This window comes from Dipodomys ordii, unplaced genomic scaffold (assembly GCF_000151885.1).
Source record: "Dipodomys ordii isolate 6190 unplaced genomic scaffold, Dord_2.0 Scaffold283, whole genome shotgun sequence".
Classification (NCBI taxonomy): Eukaryota; Metazoa; Chordata; class Mammalia; order Rodentia; family Heteromyidae; genus Dipodomys; species Dipodomys ordii.
Window position 1 is genome coordinate 149899 of NW_012267499.1, and position 18895 is coordinate 168793.

General features: G+C 38.5%; 2 protein-coding genes across 5 annotated transcripts in view; both read left to right on the top strand.

Annotated features, from left to right (window-relative positions):
* The window catches only part of Ndufv2 (NADH dehydrogenase (ubiquinone) flavoprotein 2, 24kDa), a 33277-nt gene extending 20495 nt beyond the window's left edge, over positions 1-12782 (top strand). The window contains exons 6-8 of the mRNA XM_013036397.1: positions 3838-3947; positions 5787-5863; positions 12224-12782. Of these exons, the coding sequence (XP_012891851.1) occupies positions 3838-3947; positions 5787-5863; positions 12224-12317 (281 nt within the window). The 3' untranslated portion in view covers positions 12318-12782. The remainder of the gene's footprint in view (positions 1-3837; positions 3948-5786; positions 5864-12223) is intronic.
* Positions 12783-15264: 2482 nt separating this feature from the next.
* Ankrd12 (ankyrin repeat domain 12) overlaps positions 15265-18895 on the top strand; it is a 134803-nt gene continuing 131172 nt past the window's right edge. For all 4 annotated transcript variants that reach the window (XM_013036391.1, XM_013036390.1, XM_013036394.1 and 1 more), the window contains exon 1: positions 15265-15534. The gene's annotated coding sequence lies outside the window, so the exon portion shown is untranslated. The remainder of the gene's footprint in view (positions 15535-18895) is intronic.

Genomic DNA, 18895 nt, shown 5'->3' on the forward strand with positions numbered 1-18895 from the left:
AGCCTAGGCACTGTCCCTGAGCTTTTAAGTGGTCGAGGCTAGGGCCTTTACCACTTGAGCCACAGTTCCACTTCCAGTTTTTTAGGTGTTTAATTGGAGCTAAGATTCTCACAGACTTTTCTTCCTGGCTGGCTTCGAACCAGGATCCTCAGACCTCAGCCTTCTGAATAGCTAGGGTTTACAGGTATGAGCTAGGTTTATTTATTTATTTATTTTTGCAGTTTATTTATTTTTATTTATTTTTTTATTGTGAAAATACTGTACAGAGGGGTTACAATTACATGGGCAAGATAATAAGTACATTTCTTACCAAGCATTGTAGCCTCCTCCTTTGTTTCCCCTTCCCATCCCTTCCCATTCTCCCCCTGCCCCCCCCAATCCTCCCCACTCTCACCTAGATTTATTTTTACCTTCTAATAAACATTTGTTTTTCTGCTATTTGCATACACTTTCATTCTATTTTGTTTTCTATAATTCTCAGCCTCAAAGCTGAGTTTTTACTTTTTGTTGTTGTTGTTGTTTTTTGTCGGTCGTGGGGCTTGAACTCTGGGCCTGGGTGCTGTCCCTGTGCTCTTCAGCTCAAGGCAAGCGCTCTACCGCTTGAGCCACAGCACTACTTCCAGTTTTCTAGTGGTTTATTGGAGATAAGAGTCTCAGGGACTTTCCTGCCCAGGCTGGCTTTGAACCATGATCCTCAGATCTCAGCCTCCTGAGTAGCTAGAATTATAGGCGTGAGCCACCAGCGCCCGGCAGAGTTTTTACTTTTTGTTTTAAAATATGTTTATAAAAAGCTTCTAGAAGTTTTAAAGTTTTACACTGTTTATGCTAGATTTATGCTATCACTTATGATAGCATGTTGTACATAAAAAATAAACAAGGATTGTGTATATCTTTGGGAGGGTGTTGGTGGGGAAAGCACAGAATGCAGCAGTGGAGCTCACTGGACATTGCTAAAAGTAAACTACAACTTGTGTGTGGAGACAGGGGGGAGAGACTGGGAGAAAATGAGGGAACAGAAGACACTACCAAAAGAAATATACTCATTACCTGACTCATGTAATTTTAACCCCTCTGTACATCATTTCTGTAATAACAAGTAAATTAAAAAAAAGTAAATATGGAACAAATAAGATATTAACATAGTAAAAAACTTGTTAGAAAAAGAAACTTAAAATAGCATTTTTATTGTTGATCATTTTTATTTTCAATGCTGGTGACCAAACTCTGGTCCATGCCCAGGCTCAATAAGGGATCAATCACTGAGCTGTATTGCAAGCCCCACATAGGTGGGTTGTTGTTGTTGTTGTTATTGTTATTGTTTTTACCAACATTTATACAGCAAATAGGAATTTTCATACAAAATTGCCATTGCTATGTAGATGAGGCATGCAGTTTTAAGATTAGATGAAGTAAAAGGAAGTACCTTTTAATTTTGGTTCTTAATATAAATTTGCATGTTGCAGATAAGTTGGGCATTATGGAAGTAATAAAGCAGAAAAGTCAGTTTAGTTCAAAACTCCAGCTGCAAGGTATAAATTCTGATAACTGATACATTAGTTGCAGATTTTATATGCTTTATTCAGTACATAAATGTAGCATATTTGTGGTTGGCATTTTACACCTTATTTTTGGCCATTTCAGCATGTTTACCTCCATATTGTATTGTATATTTTATTATTCTGTACTTTGATATACATGTGTCCACATACTTGTCCTGCTGTTACAAGAAGAATCATTGGATAAGACATTACCTTATTTTGCCAAAAATACATGAGTCTAATTTTTCTCACCACCTTAAATTATATATTACAAGTTTTCTGAGTCTTTACCAGTCTGGTTCTGTGACTCTGTAATAGTAGTCTAGTTTCATTACAATCACAATGAAATAATGCAGTCTAATAATTTTATTATTGTTTTGTTTTGTTCTATTCTGGTACTGGGACTTGAACTCAGTTCCTGGGTGCTTGTACCTTAGCTTCTTTTTTTTTTTTCTGCTCAAGGCTGGCACTCTACCACTTATTATATTTCCACTTCTAGCTTTTTGCTGAGTAATTGGAGATAAAAGTCTCCTGCCAGGAGTTGTCTTACAACTGTAGATCTCAGTCTCCTGTGAGCCACTCGTACGAGGCCCAAAATTTGTTTTTAAGGGAGTAAGACCGACCACTTAAAAAGTACTAGGTTGGGCTGACTTAACATAAAATAAAGTTTGCAATATTAAGGATATAGAGAGATTGGTGGTAGAATGTTAAATTGGTAAGGCTACTTTGTAAAAAGTTTTATAGTTCCTCCAAAGTGATTAGCACAGTCACCGTATAATTCAGAAATTCTATTTTCTTGTACATACAAACCATGCATCCAAATATTTGAATGTTCATTGCAACATTATTCACAGTAGCCAAAAAGTATAAGTAACCCAAATGTTTAGTAATAAATGAATAAATAAAATCCATACAATCGAATATTATATTAGAATGTAGTGATAAATGCTACAATAAGGATTAACCTTGAAGGTATCCCAATGAAGGAAACAAGTGAGATACAAAGGTAAATTCTTTTTCATTTATATGAAGTAGAAGAAAACCTGTATGAACAGAGAGACTTAGCGGTTTTCTGGGATAGTGAAGAAGAAATACTGAATTGATTTCTTTGTGGTGGTAAAAAAGTGTTTTTACACCAGACACTACTGGCTCAGGCCTGTATTCTAGATAATTAGGAGACTGAGATCTCAGAATTGTAGTTTGAGGTCAGCATGGGTAATAAAGTCTGTAAGACTCTTATTTTCCAGTTAACCACCAGAAAAACCAGAAGTGGTACTGTGGTTCAGAGTTGTAGAGTGCTAGCTAGCCTTGAGCAAAAAGGGTTCAAGGACAGCCCAGGCCCTGAGTCAAGCCCCATGACTGACCAAAAAAGTGTAATAATATTTACATAGCTAAGACTGCAAAGACTGTAGCTATACTAAAAACCATTAGATTGTCTACTTTAAATTTGTGAATTTTATGGTATTCAAGTTGTATCTCAATAAAGCTGTTATTATTTGGTAGTAAAAACAACAACAAAAAACAACTACCACAGAACTAAGCTGACTAGAGGTATGGCTTAAGTGATAGAATACCTGCTTAGTAAGTGTCAACCTTAATGTCATACACACCTCCAAAATCAGTAATATACTGTATTGACCCTCCTAAGTTGCTGGGATTGTAGGTATGCTACCTTGCCCTGGCTTTTTTTTTCTTTTCTTTTAACATACTTTTTAAAGCAAGTTAATTTCCACATATACAATGTGCCCCATAAACCTCATCTATTCTATCATTCTCATGCTGCCTTTTCTTTTTCTTCTTTAAAGAAAGCAAATGCTCTTAGCAGAGTGCTGGTGACCCATGTCTGTAAATCGTGGGAACTTAAGAATCCAAGAACTGGAGGGTTGTGGTTTGAAGCTACCCGGCATGCACATGAAATTCCTCAGGGGAGACTCAGTAGAGGATCACAGTCCCAGGCCAGTTTGAGAACCTCCATCTTAGGGGAAAGAAGCTGGGTATAGTGTCACATGACTATCATCTCAGATACTATGGGAATCCCAGTGTAGGTGGATTGAGTTTCAGGCATGCACCCAGGCAGAAAGTGAGACCTATCTCAAAAATAAACAGCAGGATAGTAGAGTGCCATCTGGCAATGACTTCAAATTGCAGCAGGGGGTGGAGGGAAAAGAAGTAATACTCTTAAATACTTTTTGTTTACCTGTGTAATATATTGTGAGCTTTGCATTAGTTTGGGGTTTTCTTAAACCGGATGTCTATTAATGTATAAACTGGTCCTTATGATGATCGTTTATATTTTCAGAACTGAAGGTTGGGGAGACAACACCTGACAAACTTTTCACTCTTACAGAGGTGGAATGTTTAGGGGCTTGTGTAAATGCACCAATGGTTCAAATAAATGACAACTATTATGTGAGTACCCTATTTAATGTAAAGGTCTATATTATAACATACTTTTAAGTATTTTAAGTATTTCATGTAGATGTTTCTGAGTTACTCATTTAGAAGAAAAAACTATTAGCATAGATATCTAGAAGGTTTAGTTCTGGGGTGTGTGTGTGTGTGTGTGTGTGTGTGTGTGTGTGTGTGTGTGTGTGTCATTCCTGGGACTTGGACTCAATGCTTGGGTGCTTGTCCCTGAGCTTTTTTGCTCAAAGGTAGCATTCTACCACTTGAGCCCCACATGAGCCCCACAGCTCCAGTTCTGGCTTTTTGGTACTTAGTTGGAGATAAGAGTGTCTTAGTTTGCCTGCCTCGGCTGGCATTTGAACCAAGATCCTCAGATCACAGCCATCTGAGTAGCTAGGATTATAGCTAATCATGTAAAATTTGATCATTTACATATAAATAATTACTTTTGGTGTAAAAACCAAAGCTTTAATAGTAACATTTTGCTACCTTTACTACAGATGTTATTATATTTATCATCACAGTCATCATACTTATTTGTAGAAAAAGTTACAGATAGAGGTAAAGTCTCCTACTTGAAATGCTTGTTATCATATTCTTCCTATATTTGCTTTAAAGTGTTTGCTATACCTCACTTCTCAATGCAAAAGTTTCCTACTATTTTCTTTGATAGACATTTAAGTTTCTACTTTACCCTTATTTTGAGAGGATTATCTCTTTTAACCTTTAAAAACCTAGAGGCCAGTGGGGTGTTGGTGGCTCACCTGTATAATTCTGGCTACTCAGGAGACTGAGGTCGGAGTATTGCAGTTCAAAGCCAGCCCAGGCAGGAAAGTCTGTGGGACTCCTATATCCAATTAACCACCTAAAAAATGGAAATAGAGCTTTGACTCAAAAGTGGTATAGTGCTGGCCTTGAGAACTCAGGGACAGTGCCCAGGCACTGAGTTAAAAAAAACTCAGAGCCCAAATTCACTCAGTGTTCCAATTGGCTAGCTGGGTTTTCTTTAAATTTTTGGCTTCTAGGTATGTATTTTTGCTAGGAGTTAGGAATTAGGAAATCAAGTATTCCCTCATATGAGGCATTATCTGTCTAAATGCAGTCTACAGGCAGATTTTTCCAAAAGAGATCTTTCAGTTAGTAGCAGTTAGGTCTTTTCTTTTTTGGGTCTGGTCGTGGGCCTGAACTCTGGGCCTGGGCGCTGTCCCTCAGCTCTTCAGCTCAAGGCTAGCGCTCTACCACTTGAGCCACAGCACCACTTCCAGCTTTTTTTCTTCTGCTTATGTGATGCTGAGGAATCAAACCCAGGGCCTCATGTATGCAAGGCAAACGCTGTACCACTGAGCCACTTTCCCAGCCCAGAAGTTAGGTCTTTTGATTTTACATAGATAGCTTTTAGTCATCTGCTTACAATTATTAGTGGTAATTGTTTTTATAACTCACTGTTTCTTCAAAGATACAACATAAATTTAGCTTGGCACTCTTCTTTATATATTTTCTCATGTAATCCTTAAAAACAGGTTCACATAGATACACAAACAGAGAAACAAACTTGAGGAGAGTAACAATAACCTGTGCAAGAATACTACACATTAAGGGATTAGCCAGAATTTAAATGAAGACATTTCACTTTAAACACACATTGTTTTACCTATTCTACTACAGTTCCTGCTGCACTTGACATTTAACAGTATAAACTATAATTGGAGTTATTGAGTTGATGCTATTTTAACAGCTACCGTGTGAACTTAAGAGAGATGACAGTAAACTAATTGGCATTAGGGCTTTACAAAGCTTTCAGCATTAGGAAATAATTTCAGTGTTATGTAAAAATTTTTCTAGGAGGATCTGACACCTAAAGATATTGAAGACATTATAGATGACCTCAAAGCTGGCCAAGTTCCAAAACCTGGGCCAAGGTATGCCTTTACATAAGACATTTTAATGATTTAACCTAAATCAAATTGACCTTTCACATAAACTTGACTTTTAAAATTGCATATGTTAAGTTCATAGGAGTTCAGGAACTAATCTGTCGTCCTAAAGCAAGAATTTTTCTGTTTTTTGTTTTTTTCTTTTATTCTGTCATGTGGGCTAGGTAGAACTCTTGCCTTGTAAGAATACCCTTGATTCAATCATTAGCACCTCAAAAAACAAAAAGAAAAGGAAGGGAGAAAAAAAAGGTCAGGTAATGATGATTTTTACCTGAATATTCAGAAGGGTAACCTATTACAAAGAGGAATCTATTTTGTTGATTAAAAGTTCATATTCCTAGAATACTAACCAGAAGACTTGTCTCATTTTAATTTCTGTCAGTTCTGTATTTAATCAATACAGGATTAATTTTAATACTTTTTCCAGATGATAACTCTTCACTTAATCAGAAGAGCTCTTTTGTCTTCCTTTCGTCTGATTGCTTTCATCGCTTTTTGTTACAGTTTTTGTTTACCTCTTCTGTGTGATTTCTAGTTGGCCTGTTCTACTTCAGTGTGATTCTAAAACTACAGTGTTCATGTTGACATTTCGCTTAACAAGAGAACACAAATACAGTGGTCATCACATAAGATTATAATGGAAATCAAAACTTCCTATTACCTAGTAGTAGTATTTTTCTCTATGCTTAAACACACATATTTAACATTGTGTTATTATTGTCCATAGTCCTCAGTTCAGTAATTTACAGGTTTTTATTCTAGGGTTAATCAGCTATCCCATGCAGTCAAGGTATATTAGGATACTTAGGTTTGTATAAGTGTATTCTGATAGTTGTACAATGACAAAATCACCTTAAGGTGCATTTCTTAAGATGTATTCTCATCCTTAAGCTGTACATAACTATATGTGATAATATGTATTGAGCAATGCAATCTAATTATGACTCTTATTTAAAATATACAATTAATTACACTTAGAGTCACTTAGAATGCTCGGATACTTTTCAGCTTATCCACTATTTTTCCAGGTTTTGTCCATCCTGTGCTGTTGTATACCAGTTACTTTTCTTTTAATTATGAATGTGAGGGCTGGGAAGGTGTCTCAGTGGTAGAGTGCTTGCCTCATATGCATGAAGCCCTGGGTTCGATTCCTCAGCACCACATAAACAGAAAAAGCTGGAAGTGGTGCTTTGGCTCAAGTGGTAGAGTGCTAGCCTTGAGCTGAAGAGCTGAGGGATAGTGACCAGGCCCAGAGTGAAAGCCCCACAATTGACCGAAAAAAAAATATATATATATAAATGTGAACTTTTACTGCTAAACAAATCATTATTCCAGATGTGTTTGGGTGTTGAACATTCTCTTAATACTATATATACACATACATATGTATTTTTTAATTTTTTTCTTTATATTATATGTTTCTTTATCTCAAGTCATTTTTAGGTATTTTTGTTGTTTTTATTTTGTGCTGGTACTGGGACTTGAACCTAAGGGCCTAAGCATTGTCCCTTAGCTTTATCAGTCAAAGCTAGCACTCTACCACTTGAAGCACACCTACACTATAGCTTCTTGCTGGTTAATTGGAGATAAGCCTCAGCTGACTTTGAACTTTGAGCCTTCATATCTTAGCTTCCTGAGCTGAGTAGCTAGGAATATATATATGAGACACCAAAGCCCAGCTTTCATTTGTAGGTTTTAATGGCCATCTGATGCTTGCAAAGAAAAGTGATACACTGTTTATTTCCCCATTTTAAAACATTTTTCCTAATTTTTTTTTTTTTTTTTGGTCCGGTCGTGGAGCCTGAACTCTGGGCCTGGGCACTGTCCCTCAGCTCTTCAGCTCAAGGCTAGTGTTCTACCACTTGAGCCACAGCGCCACTTCTGGCTTTTTTGTTTTTGCTTATGTGGTGCTGAGGAATCGAACCCAGGGCCTCAGGCATGCAAGGCAAGCGCTTTAACCACTGAGCCATCTTCCCAGCCCCTTTTCCTAATTTTTATTGTACATAATAATTCCCTGAAATTAAATTACGAAGTCAGAATATAGAGTGGTTCTATCTATAATTTGCTTTCTAGAGTTACTCACCCATACTTTAATAAGAAAATGAAGTCAATTCAAGATAAGTTTATTAAATATCAGCTACTCCTATTGATTACTGCTTTGCTGAGAAACATATACTACTTACAACACCCTTGAGCCCTGCCTACTTTGCTTAAAGAAGTTTTTCATTCTTGTCCTACTTCCTTGGGCTACCCTTTTTAAAGAAGTATAGCATTTCCAATGTGAAAAATCATTCTGTTTGGAGGCAAGCAAAGTATAACTGTCATTTAGCATAATAGTATCTTTCTGAATAAGTGGTCTTATCCTTTACTGATGCTTGCTTTAAATGTTTATTTCCAAATCCACCACCAAATTCCCTTCTTCACAGTATTTTCCACAAACCTCAAACCTTTACAATTCAGTTTTTAAATAAGTTTATGGGGTTTGTTTTTCTTATTGTGAGAGTGATGTTTGAACTCAGAGCCTTGTGCTTATCAGGAGGTCCTCTATCACTTTAGCCATATACCCAACCCTTTTTTGCTTTCATGTTTTTTCAGATATGATCTTGCTTTTTGTGTGAGTTGGCCTGGACAGATCCTTCTGTTTATGCTTTCCTCATAACTGGGATGACAGGTGTAAGCCACTATACCCAGCCTTTTCTTTTGGTTGAGATGGAGGTTTTTCCAACATTTAATTGGATGGCCTCAAACTCCCAACCTCACTTCCTGATTAGCTAGTATTACAGGCCTAAACCAGTACGCCTAGCTGAGCTAATGCTGTTTTTATGTTTATACTTAACTTAAACGTTATTTTAACTTTTGGATACTTAAGAAAAGAGACAGGTGGTTGATATCTGATGATCTCAATTCAAAGCCAGTCTGGGCTGGAAAGTCTAAGAGACTCTTACCTTCAATTAACTATCAAAAAGCTGGAAGTGGAGCAGTGGTTTAAATGGTAGAGCCTTGAGTTAAAAAACAAAAACAAAAAAACAACCAAACTTACGGATAGCACCCAGTTCCAATACTGGCACAATAAATAAATAAGCAAACTAGCTTGCATAGTCAAACATTTTTAACATATAATGAGATGTTGCTTATCAGTAATTCTTACCGGTTCTTCACTAGATTTTGTTGATTTAGTATTCTCTTTTTTTGGTCAGTTATGGGGCTTGGGCTCTGGGCCTGAGCACTCTCCCTTATTTCTTCAGCTCAAGGCAATTGCTCTACCTCTTGAACCACAGTGCCACTTGCAGTTTTCTGGTGGTTAATTGGAGATAAGAGTCTCGGACTTTCCTGCCCGGGCTGGCTTTTAACTGCAATCCTCAGATCTCAGCCTCCTAAGTAGCTAGGATTACAGGCGTGAGCCACCAGTGCCTGGTCGATATTCTTAATATAAAGCAAAGCCTTTAGAAATATTGATGCCTTAAGCTACTTTTAGTTTTCTTTTACCATTCTTATTTTGAAAAGCTGACATAAGCCAGGTACTGGTTCTCATGGCTATAATCCTAGCTTCTCAGAAGCCTGATAGCTGAAGATCATGGTTCAGAGCTAGTCCAGCCAGGAAAGTCTATGAGGCTATTTCCAATTAATCACCAAAAAGGCAGAAGTGGAGTTGTTGCTCAAGTGATAGATCAAAAAGGCTCAGGGTCAGCACCCAGGCCCTGATTTTAAGCCTAGGACTGGCATACAAAAAAAAGCAGACATAAATCTACCTTTAAAAAAAGTATTATTCTAAGCTGGGAGTTGGTGGCTCATGCCTGTAATCCTAGCTACTCAGGAGGCTGAGATCTGAGGTTCAACAGCCTGGGCCAGAAAGTCTATGAGACTCATCTCCAATAAACCACAGAAAACCAGAAGTGGTGCTGTGGCTCAAGTGGTAGAATGCTCATCTTGAGCTGAAGAGCTGAGGTACAGCGTCCAGGCACAGAGTTCAAGCCCCACGACTGACCAAAAAAAATGGTATTATTCTTTTATTAATTTTGAGTCAGAGTCTTGGTAAAAATCCTATTTTGGCCTTATACTGTCTCATTCTCCCAGGTTCTGGGATTACAAAGTTGCACCTACCACCATGGTTGGTTAAAAGTAGGTTAAATGTACCTACTTTTCAACGAATTGCAGAGCGTTTTATAGATGTCCAAAGTTAGATTTAGACATACATAGGTCATGTCCTGAATTACTTGTAAAACAGATGGTAGTGTTGTATGTTGTCTCCTTTTACTTATATTAGTAATGTTTCTGCAATATTTTTAGTTCATTTTTAAGATTATTTATATGATTGTATATATACATATGGTTTTAAAAGTCATCAGCATATACACACACACATACTTATAAATCATATATCTTTAAAAGCCATCAGAATTAACTTATACTCTCATCCAAAACAATTTATTGTCAAGGGACAATAATGAACATAACACTCACCTCTGGGAATAAAGAGTTTTCACACACACATGCACACACACGCACACAAAACTTGGCCTGGGATGTAGCTTAGTGGCAAAGCACTTGCCTAGCAAGTGCAAAAAAGGTCCTGGATTCAATCCCCTGTACCCCCCCCCCCAAAAAAAAAAAGAAATGCATAAAAAATTTACATATATTTGCCACTTACCCTACAAGGTTTAGGTACTAATAGATATTATACAGTGACAGCTTTTGGTCCTATTTTTATACTGAACAAGAGGTATTACTATTTTTTTTGTTTACTTTGTAGGCATTTGTAGGCATTGTTCATTATACATTACATAGTTCTTATGGACTGTGATGGCTTGCATGATCTTATGCTATCATTTTCTTCCCTCAAAAATGATATTTTTACATATTTGATAACAAAAATGAAGGGGAAAGCTAGAAAGGATTCAAGAGATAGAAATTATACATGTTTTATAGTAGGAACAAAGTAAATGAACAAGGGAATGAGAAGCAAGTTGTAAGTGGAGTGCAGTTATACAGATGTTTGCGAGAACCCTAACTGTGAAGTTCAAACAAGGAACAGGAAAGGTTAGTTACCTGATAAAATATGTGTATGTGTAAAAAAAGATGGGTTTTTCTACTTCTACACTGCCTTTCTTTATAAAATACCCTTGTGGGACTGGTTTTTGTTTTCTCTTTGTAATGGTTACTCTGTTCTGGTACTTATAAAAAAATGTAAGAATATAGCCCTGATAAAGCAAATATACATAGATTTAAGAGTCCACTGCTTCAAAGGACATCCTCCAAGTTTAGGTTTTTCTAATAATGGTTTTCTATTCCAAAAACTAATTTGTTTTCTATTCATTGACATTGTATTTTAAAATAATAATATTAAAGTTAATAAATTCACATAAAAATGCCATGCTTTCCTTCACTTATTAAAATAGTTTTAAAATACATCCCCTACGGTTGGGTTATTTTTGATTCTTTAACAAACATCTAATTCCCAAACTTGGTTTTAGTGTCTATAAAATAATGCCAGTATCACTTATTTAATGGCATTGTTGTATAGATTAGATTATGTATACTGCTTTATACAAGGGAACTAATATTTATGGTGAATCTTAATCTTTCACAATTGACTTTAGGAAGAGATAATTTTGTTGCAGTAGAAAGTTTGAATTAAATAACATGCTGGTTATTAAGGTGAGGGAAGATAGTTAACTGGGCTGCTGTGAGGTAATAGTTATAAATACCCTTTTTTGTGGTACTGGGATTTGAACTCAGGGCTTTGCACTTGGTAAGTGGGCATAATACTGCTGAAGCATGCCTTCCAAACTATTCTTCACCATTTTTAGGCTAGGACATTTTCTGCCCAAACATAGTTGAGCAATTACCTACTTTTAGGCTGTCTGATGTTGAGATCACATCCAGCAGTAGCCCTCCCAATTTTAGCTGTTGTTTGGGATGACACCAGCTATAATTTGAGAAGGGGTCTCCTATATCTTTCTTTGTTTGGGGGTGGGGGTGGGGTCCGGTCGTGGGGCCTGAACTCTGGGCCTGGGCGCTGTCCCTCAGCTCTTCAGCTCAAGGCTAGCACCCTACCACTTGAGCCACAGCGCCACTCCCAGCTTTTTTCTTTTTTGCTTATGTGGTGCTGAGGAATCGAACCCAGGGCCTCATGCATGCAAGGCAAGCACTCTACCACTGAGCCACCTTCCCAGCCCTCCTATATCTTTCTTGACAGAGCTGGCCTCAAATCATTCTCAGCCTCCCAGGTAGCCAAGAATACTATATAAGCCATAACATCTGGTTTAACAATTACAAATTTTAAAGAAACATTTTATAGATATCAATTATAAGTAGTCAATTTTAAAGTATTTGCTTTCTTTTCAGGAGTGGACGTTTCTGTTGTGAGCCAGCTGGAGGTCTTACCTCTTTGACTGAACCACCTAAAGGTCCTGGATTTGGTGTTCAAGCAGGCCTCTAATTTATGTTAAACTATAAATATGTCACTGGAGAAATAAAGCTCCTACTTTATATATTGTTTGTTTATTCCAGTGTGTACATCTCGCTGATAATCTAGCAACTTGCAGCTTTAAATTTTATGTCAAAATGACAGAACAATTTTAAAAGTAAACTGAAAAATTTGATAAGCAAGTTACTCCAATGTCAACTACTTTCAACTGCCAACTTTTATCAATATTAGTTTCTCTGAGGCAAAATATGCCATTTGAAATATACTTTGCTTTTCCCAATTCAGCCACAGTCAAGTTTTTTTGTTACCGTTATCTTTCTATAAGCTGTATTTTATTTTATTACATTAGACATTTTAATACCTTTAATATACAGTTGTTGCTGTGTAAGATCATAAGCCTAGTGTAAATGTAATCAAGCAAGAGATAGTTTTAGAAGCATTATATCATTTTAAAAAATAAAGGTTGAGAGAATCTGTCACTGGTGGCTCATACCTGTAATCCTGGCTACTCAAGAGGCTGAATCTGAGGATCATGGTTCGAAGCCAGCACGAGCAAAAAAGTCTTGGGACTCTTATCTGATTAACCTGTCAGTCTTGAAGGAAAAATCCAAGCAATAGCATTAGACCCTGAGTTTTCAAGCCCCAGTATTCACATATACACACACATAACAAAAGAAGTTATCTTTGGCTATATTGAAACTCTGCAAATATACAAAAAATAATTGGGGCAAGAAACTGGAAGGAGAATCTTGGAAAGACTGGTAGAGATGCAGAATAGAGAAGAAAGATGTCCTTTGCATTTGTGAATAGCTCTACTAGCCAATCTCTGGTACATAGGGAGAGCCTACCTTTAAAAACAAAAACTGAATATTGTTATGTATGCACTTGGAAGTTCATACTTTTTTTTTTTTTTGTCGGTCGTGGGGCTTGAACTCTGGGCCTGGGCGCTGTCCCTGTGCTCTTCAGCTCGAGGCCAGTGTTCTACCGCTTGAGCCACAGCACCACTTCCTGTTTTTTAGTGGTTTTTATCAGAGATAAGAGTCTCATGGACTTTCCTGCCCGGGCTGGCTTTGAACCCTGATCCTCAGAGCTCAGCCTCCTGAGTAGCTAGGATTACAGGCATGAGCCACCGGTACTCCGCTTGGAAGTTCATACTTTTATAAGTTCAGGTCTAGCCTAGATGACTATGTAATGAACCTTATCTCAATAAAAAACCAGAACTAAAATAAAAACTTTGTTTTTATAGTACATTAATTTATTACTGTACTAATTTATCTATAGTACATTAATTTTGCAAAGAGAAAAAATAGAAAAGTTTAATACATGAATATAAAGGATTAAGTTACATAAGTCTTTCTGAACAATGTCATCTCTTCCTTCATTCTCACAAGTTATATAGTTCTTTTTCAACATAGTGTCTAGTGAATATCACTGCTGCATTGGTTCATCCTTTGCCCCAAAGATAAATGAACAAACAAGACAAAAGGGGAAAAAACCCAGCAACAAAGAACAAAAGCTCTTGTGTCTATTTCCTGGAGTTCATTTTGATAGATATGTAAGATGCATATATTGGCCTTGCTCTATTTACTAGTAATTATGATGTCCCATAATTAAAAAAATACTTGTCTTTAAAAATGCTTTTAAGGCAATTAAAATTTTCCTTCCACCTAACAGCTTTCTGTTCTCATGAGCAATTATTTCTTTGCATGTGATGCCATATATACCAAAATTACTATTCTACCCCTAGCCATAAGGTACTCTTAATATTTTATATGGGAGAAATCAGGAACCAAAGAAAAGGGGATGATGTAAGTGTATGTTTTATATAATTACCTGTTTGGAATTTTCCTTTTCTTTTTTTTTTGGTTGTTCCTGGGGTTTGAACTCAGGTCCTGGAGTAAAGCTCTCCCTTAGCTTATTTGCTCAAGACTGTAGCACTCTACCAATTGAGCCACAGCTTTACCTCTGGCATTTTCTGAGTAGACTATTGGAGATAAGAGTCTCACAGACGTTCTTGCCCAGGCTGGTTTTGAAGTAGCTAGGCTTACAAGCGCAAGGCACCAATGCTCAGCCACCAAGTTTTCATTGATACACTGAGCCTTCAGTGTTTATGTCCTAAAGGACAGTTTTAACACAAGCTTAAAACACATTAAGGCACAAATAGATGCTTCAGTTTAGAGGCTACCGTTAACAATGAGTGAAAAAGATTGTGAAAAGATTAAAACACTTGAGTGTTTTAACTCCTTGGGGTGGTTATGGCATGTGCATCCAGAGAAATTTAGTAAGAGTATGAGCTGCCAACATGGTGAATTTTCTTCATGCACGCATTCTCAGTATTAATACCATGCGTCGAAAAACTTGTGTTTAAAAAGGCTACTGAAACAAGTGGCTGTGAGGAAGTATACTGATCTGGCAGTACTTGCAGGTGCGGCATCACTGCGTGGGCGGGGCTGAGGCTGAGCCCTGACCACGCAGGCGCACACAGGCGCCACCCCTCCCTTACACGCCCAGCACCGTGGCTGCCCTACCTCCTGCTGTGTCATTTTGCCAGATCTGAACTAACGAGCTTGTCCACCCATCCCTATAAAGGTATCACGATTCTCCTTTGTGGAGCCTCTTCAACACGACGCCGCCATTTCCAGAGAGCCCCTATTATGATCACCGCAAAGAGCAACAGTGGCTGCGCTCCCTCTTGGTCAAACTGCCTCCGCCTCAATGCATGCGGTGGCGGGGGGGGGGGGTAGCAGTTCGGCGTTCTGGCCCAAGCCCCCACGCCGCTCCTCGGGTCAGAGCCACCTCCAGCTGCTGCTTTGAGACACCTCTAAGCCGCAGGAGGGGCGCGCGCCGGGGGCGGGGCGGTCACGCCGCCTGTCTCGTGCCCGGTGAGGTCACGTGTCCTCGAGCATCACGTGCCCGCGCCGTATCCAATAGCGGGAGACGCTGTCCCGGGAGCGAGGAGGTTGTGGTGAGAGAAGGACCGAGACCCGAGATGTTTTCTAGCCCGGCTCCGCCAGGGTTAGGGGCAGTTGAAACGGCGACGAGAACGGCGACGGCAGCGAGAAGGCATTCGTTCAGGGGCTAACCCTCCTGGGCCCACCGTTCCTTGAGTCTGCGAGGACGAGGGGGGCGTGGCGACCGAAGAGGAGGAAGGAGGGCGCGGTTTCAAGTCAGTCCCAGGTGCCGAGGAGGAGCCCCCTCAGTGTTTGGCCTGACCCCTCCTCAAAGCCAGGTAGGTGTCGCCTCTTGCCCTGCCCACCCCACCCAGCTCTTCTGAAGCCGCTAGGCGACTTCTAGCCTTCCGCGCCGAGGTCAGGCAGTGACAGGCCGTTAGTAGCCCCGGCGCAGATCTCTGATGCCAGCTACAGCTCCAAAGAACAACCTCTGAAGTGGAGTCGTCTCCAGGCGAGGAACGGGCGGGGCGGCGCGGGCGCCCTGGTCGCCGCCTACTGGAACATGGCGCGGCTAAAGCGAGTGCGTAGTAGCGAGCGCCGCCCAGAGGGCGCCGTCTGCCTACTGGGCCAGACGGCAGGGCGGAGGCGCGGGTGTCAGCGCGTGCCCGGCACTAGCTACAGTTAGTGCGCGGGGCAGCAGATCATGCTCAGCACCCAAACCCAGGCGTCGGATGCCCAGTGGTCGTGGTTCGGAGGAAGATGGGTGAAAGTGAGAGGGAAATTGCTGTTCCATGAGCTCTCAGAGAAAGGTGAGCCGCAGCGCCGTAGTTTCGTTCTAAATACCAACATGATGTCCTAGCCACATTAGGCTGTCATGGCTCATCGTTGTAATAGTGTCTGTTGGATTGATGTTCAGAGGCCCCTTAGATCGCAGCCTCTAGGATCCCAAAGCGTTGACTCGACGGTTGTACAAACAGCTTACCGATGCACAGCTGACAGTTGTTTTGATAATCTCAGTAAGAAATTAACGAGATTACACTGGTTGAAACTGTAGAAAAACCTTTGAAATGGCGAGGGCGTTGCGATTGTAATTCACTGGAAAACCATGGCCAAACCTCGATCTTGCTTGAAATATGTATTAGGGCCAGTAATTAACTCTTTTCCTAATATTTAAATAAGCCTGCATTATCAGTTATGTGTTCCTTTTTTAAATCTGTCTATGTAAATTAAAAAGGCACACAAATAAAATAGCTGTTTGAAGTTAACTGTTGATTAAAAACATACCAAAGTAGGCTGTTAAAATTTTTGAGCACTGATGTGTTCAGTTTCTTGGGTCCTTGCACAAAGGCTTTCCTGGAGATTAGCTCAGAACTGGCAGGACATGATTTATTGGTGCTAAGTGGCTTAAAAGCAAAATAAGACAGTATCAACTGTGTAAGATAAAAATGTTATATTAATCTTGTTGAGAACTCTTTATTTTGAGTTTAAGGTTGTTAAGATTTGAAATGCTTCTTCCAGAAATTGTAGATAAGGGAAGAAAGATTTTTACTACTATTTTCTAATTTAATAAAGCACTAAATTTCTAAAGCTCTGGAGACAGCCTGATTCAAATCTAACTTAACTCTTCAGGGTGTATATTTTGTTGTAGAGCAGGAAAGCTTTTCTGGAAGGAAAATTGGAGTGTTAGGTATATTTGCGGAAGGAAAATTAAGAATGTAAAGCAAGATGCATTTACTGTTGTTGATTTTTCATAGTTTCTATAGTCATCTTAAGAATTCATAGTTAATAGTTTTATGAACTTAGTGGAATGTGTGTATTCCAAGAATACTTGAGGAATAAAGAAATCAAAATATCTTGTATTGACTTTTTTTCCTTTGCCAGTTTTAGGGCTTGAAATCAGGGTCTAGCTTTCAGTCACCTTGTCCAGATCATGACTTGTACACTATCATTGATCGATGCCTCCAGTTTTGGCTTTTGATGGTTAATTGGAGAAAACTTTGCACCCTCTCTCTTCAAATTGCCACCCTCAGATCTTAGCCTTCTTAGTAGCCACTGTCACCCATGTGTCAAATAAGAAAGCTAGAATTTTATTTTGAGACAAGTAACTGACTCACCAATGAATTTAAGACTTAAAAATCAGAATTCCATTGTTAACTCTTTATTTGTAGAAAATTTTGGAAAATGGGATTGAGACTGCTTCTGAGGTTGATTGGGGAAATAGTCAAGATATTTAGAAACCACTTGGTGGGAAAGAAATATTTATTCTAAACTATGAAACATGAAGAATTTCTGTAAAAATTGCAACTAGGTTGCCTAAGAATGGTTGACACTACCACTTTTTAACTTGGAATTTATTGCTAACAACATATATTTGTAAAATGACCCCTGTAAAAGGTACCCTGTAAACGGTAGGGTACACTGAGAGATACCCTTAGAACCAGAAGAGAACTTCATTTTGTATCCATTTCTCTAATTTTACAGATTAGAAAGTTAAGGCTTGGTAAAATAAAATGACTTAGAGCTAGTTTGCAGCTAGTTAAAAAAAGTGTGGTTTGGCCTACAAGTTTCTTTTTGTGAGATTCTAATTTGCCTCTTTCTTTAGGAGTAACTATGTAGTAGTGGAAAAAAATATTAAAATGTGAGAACAAAGGTCTGGATTTGATTTTTTTATTGTTACTTCCTGTTTTTGGACAAATTAGCTTTCAAAACCTTGTCTTCTTAATCTACAAAAATAACTTCCTACATAATTTACAGGATTGGTGAATGGAATAAATGAATATTATATAAAGACAGCTCATTTTATGCTGTAAAATTTTTAAATGGAGATATTATGTTTAAAGAAAATGCAGTCTTTAAGTGTATCCAGGTGTTTAGGCTCCTAATTTGTGCTTAGCCCTAGGTTTATTTTACAGATTATAACACGGATACTTTTTGATCCACTCTTAGTTCTAATCTTAGTAAAGTAGGTTATGAGCACTTTTAAGGACTGAATTTGTTAAATCATGATTTCCCCTGGAGAATATAAAGTTTCTTCTTATAGCATTTGAAAGCAATCTTGGGTATACCCATGTATGTATAATCTGTTTCTGTAATAGTGGCTTTTAAAAACTAATACTAAAGCTGTCTTTTGCTAGTTTCCAGATATGGCAATAACAGGCGATAATTTCCTTTATAAATTTAGTTTTGAATAATTCAGGTCATCTGGTAGGTCTAAAATTCATAGAAATTTTTATTGTTTTTGTTTGCCCTTTTTTTTTTCCCTTTTCCAGTTGTGAGGCTTGAACTCAGAGCCTGCACTCTATTCCTGTGCTTTTGCACTCAAGGAGAGTGCTATATCATTTTGAGCCACAGCACTACTTCTGGTTTTCTGGTCATTAGAGATAAGAGTCTCATGGACTTTCCTGCCCAGGCTGTTCCTAGATCTCAGCCTCCTGAGTAGCTAGGAGTACAGGCATGAGCCACCAGTGCCTGGCTTTTGTTTGCCTTTCATGTTAAGTTTAAAAAACTTTTCTGGTGCTCTTAATTGATAATGCTGAAAATCAATAAATTAATAAAGGATTATCAGTATTTATAAACTTGAACATAAAAATAAGGTTAGCCACGGGCTGGGAAGGTGGCTCAGTGGTAGAGCGCTTGCCTTGCATGCTCGAGGCCCTGGGTTCGATTCCTCAGCACCACATAAGCAAAAAGAAAAAAGCC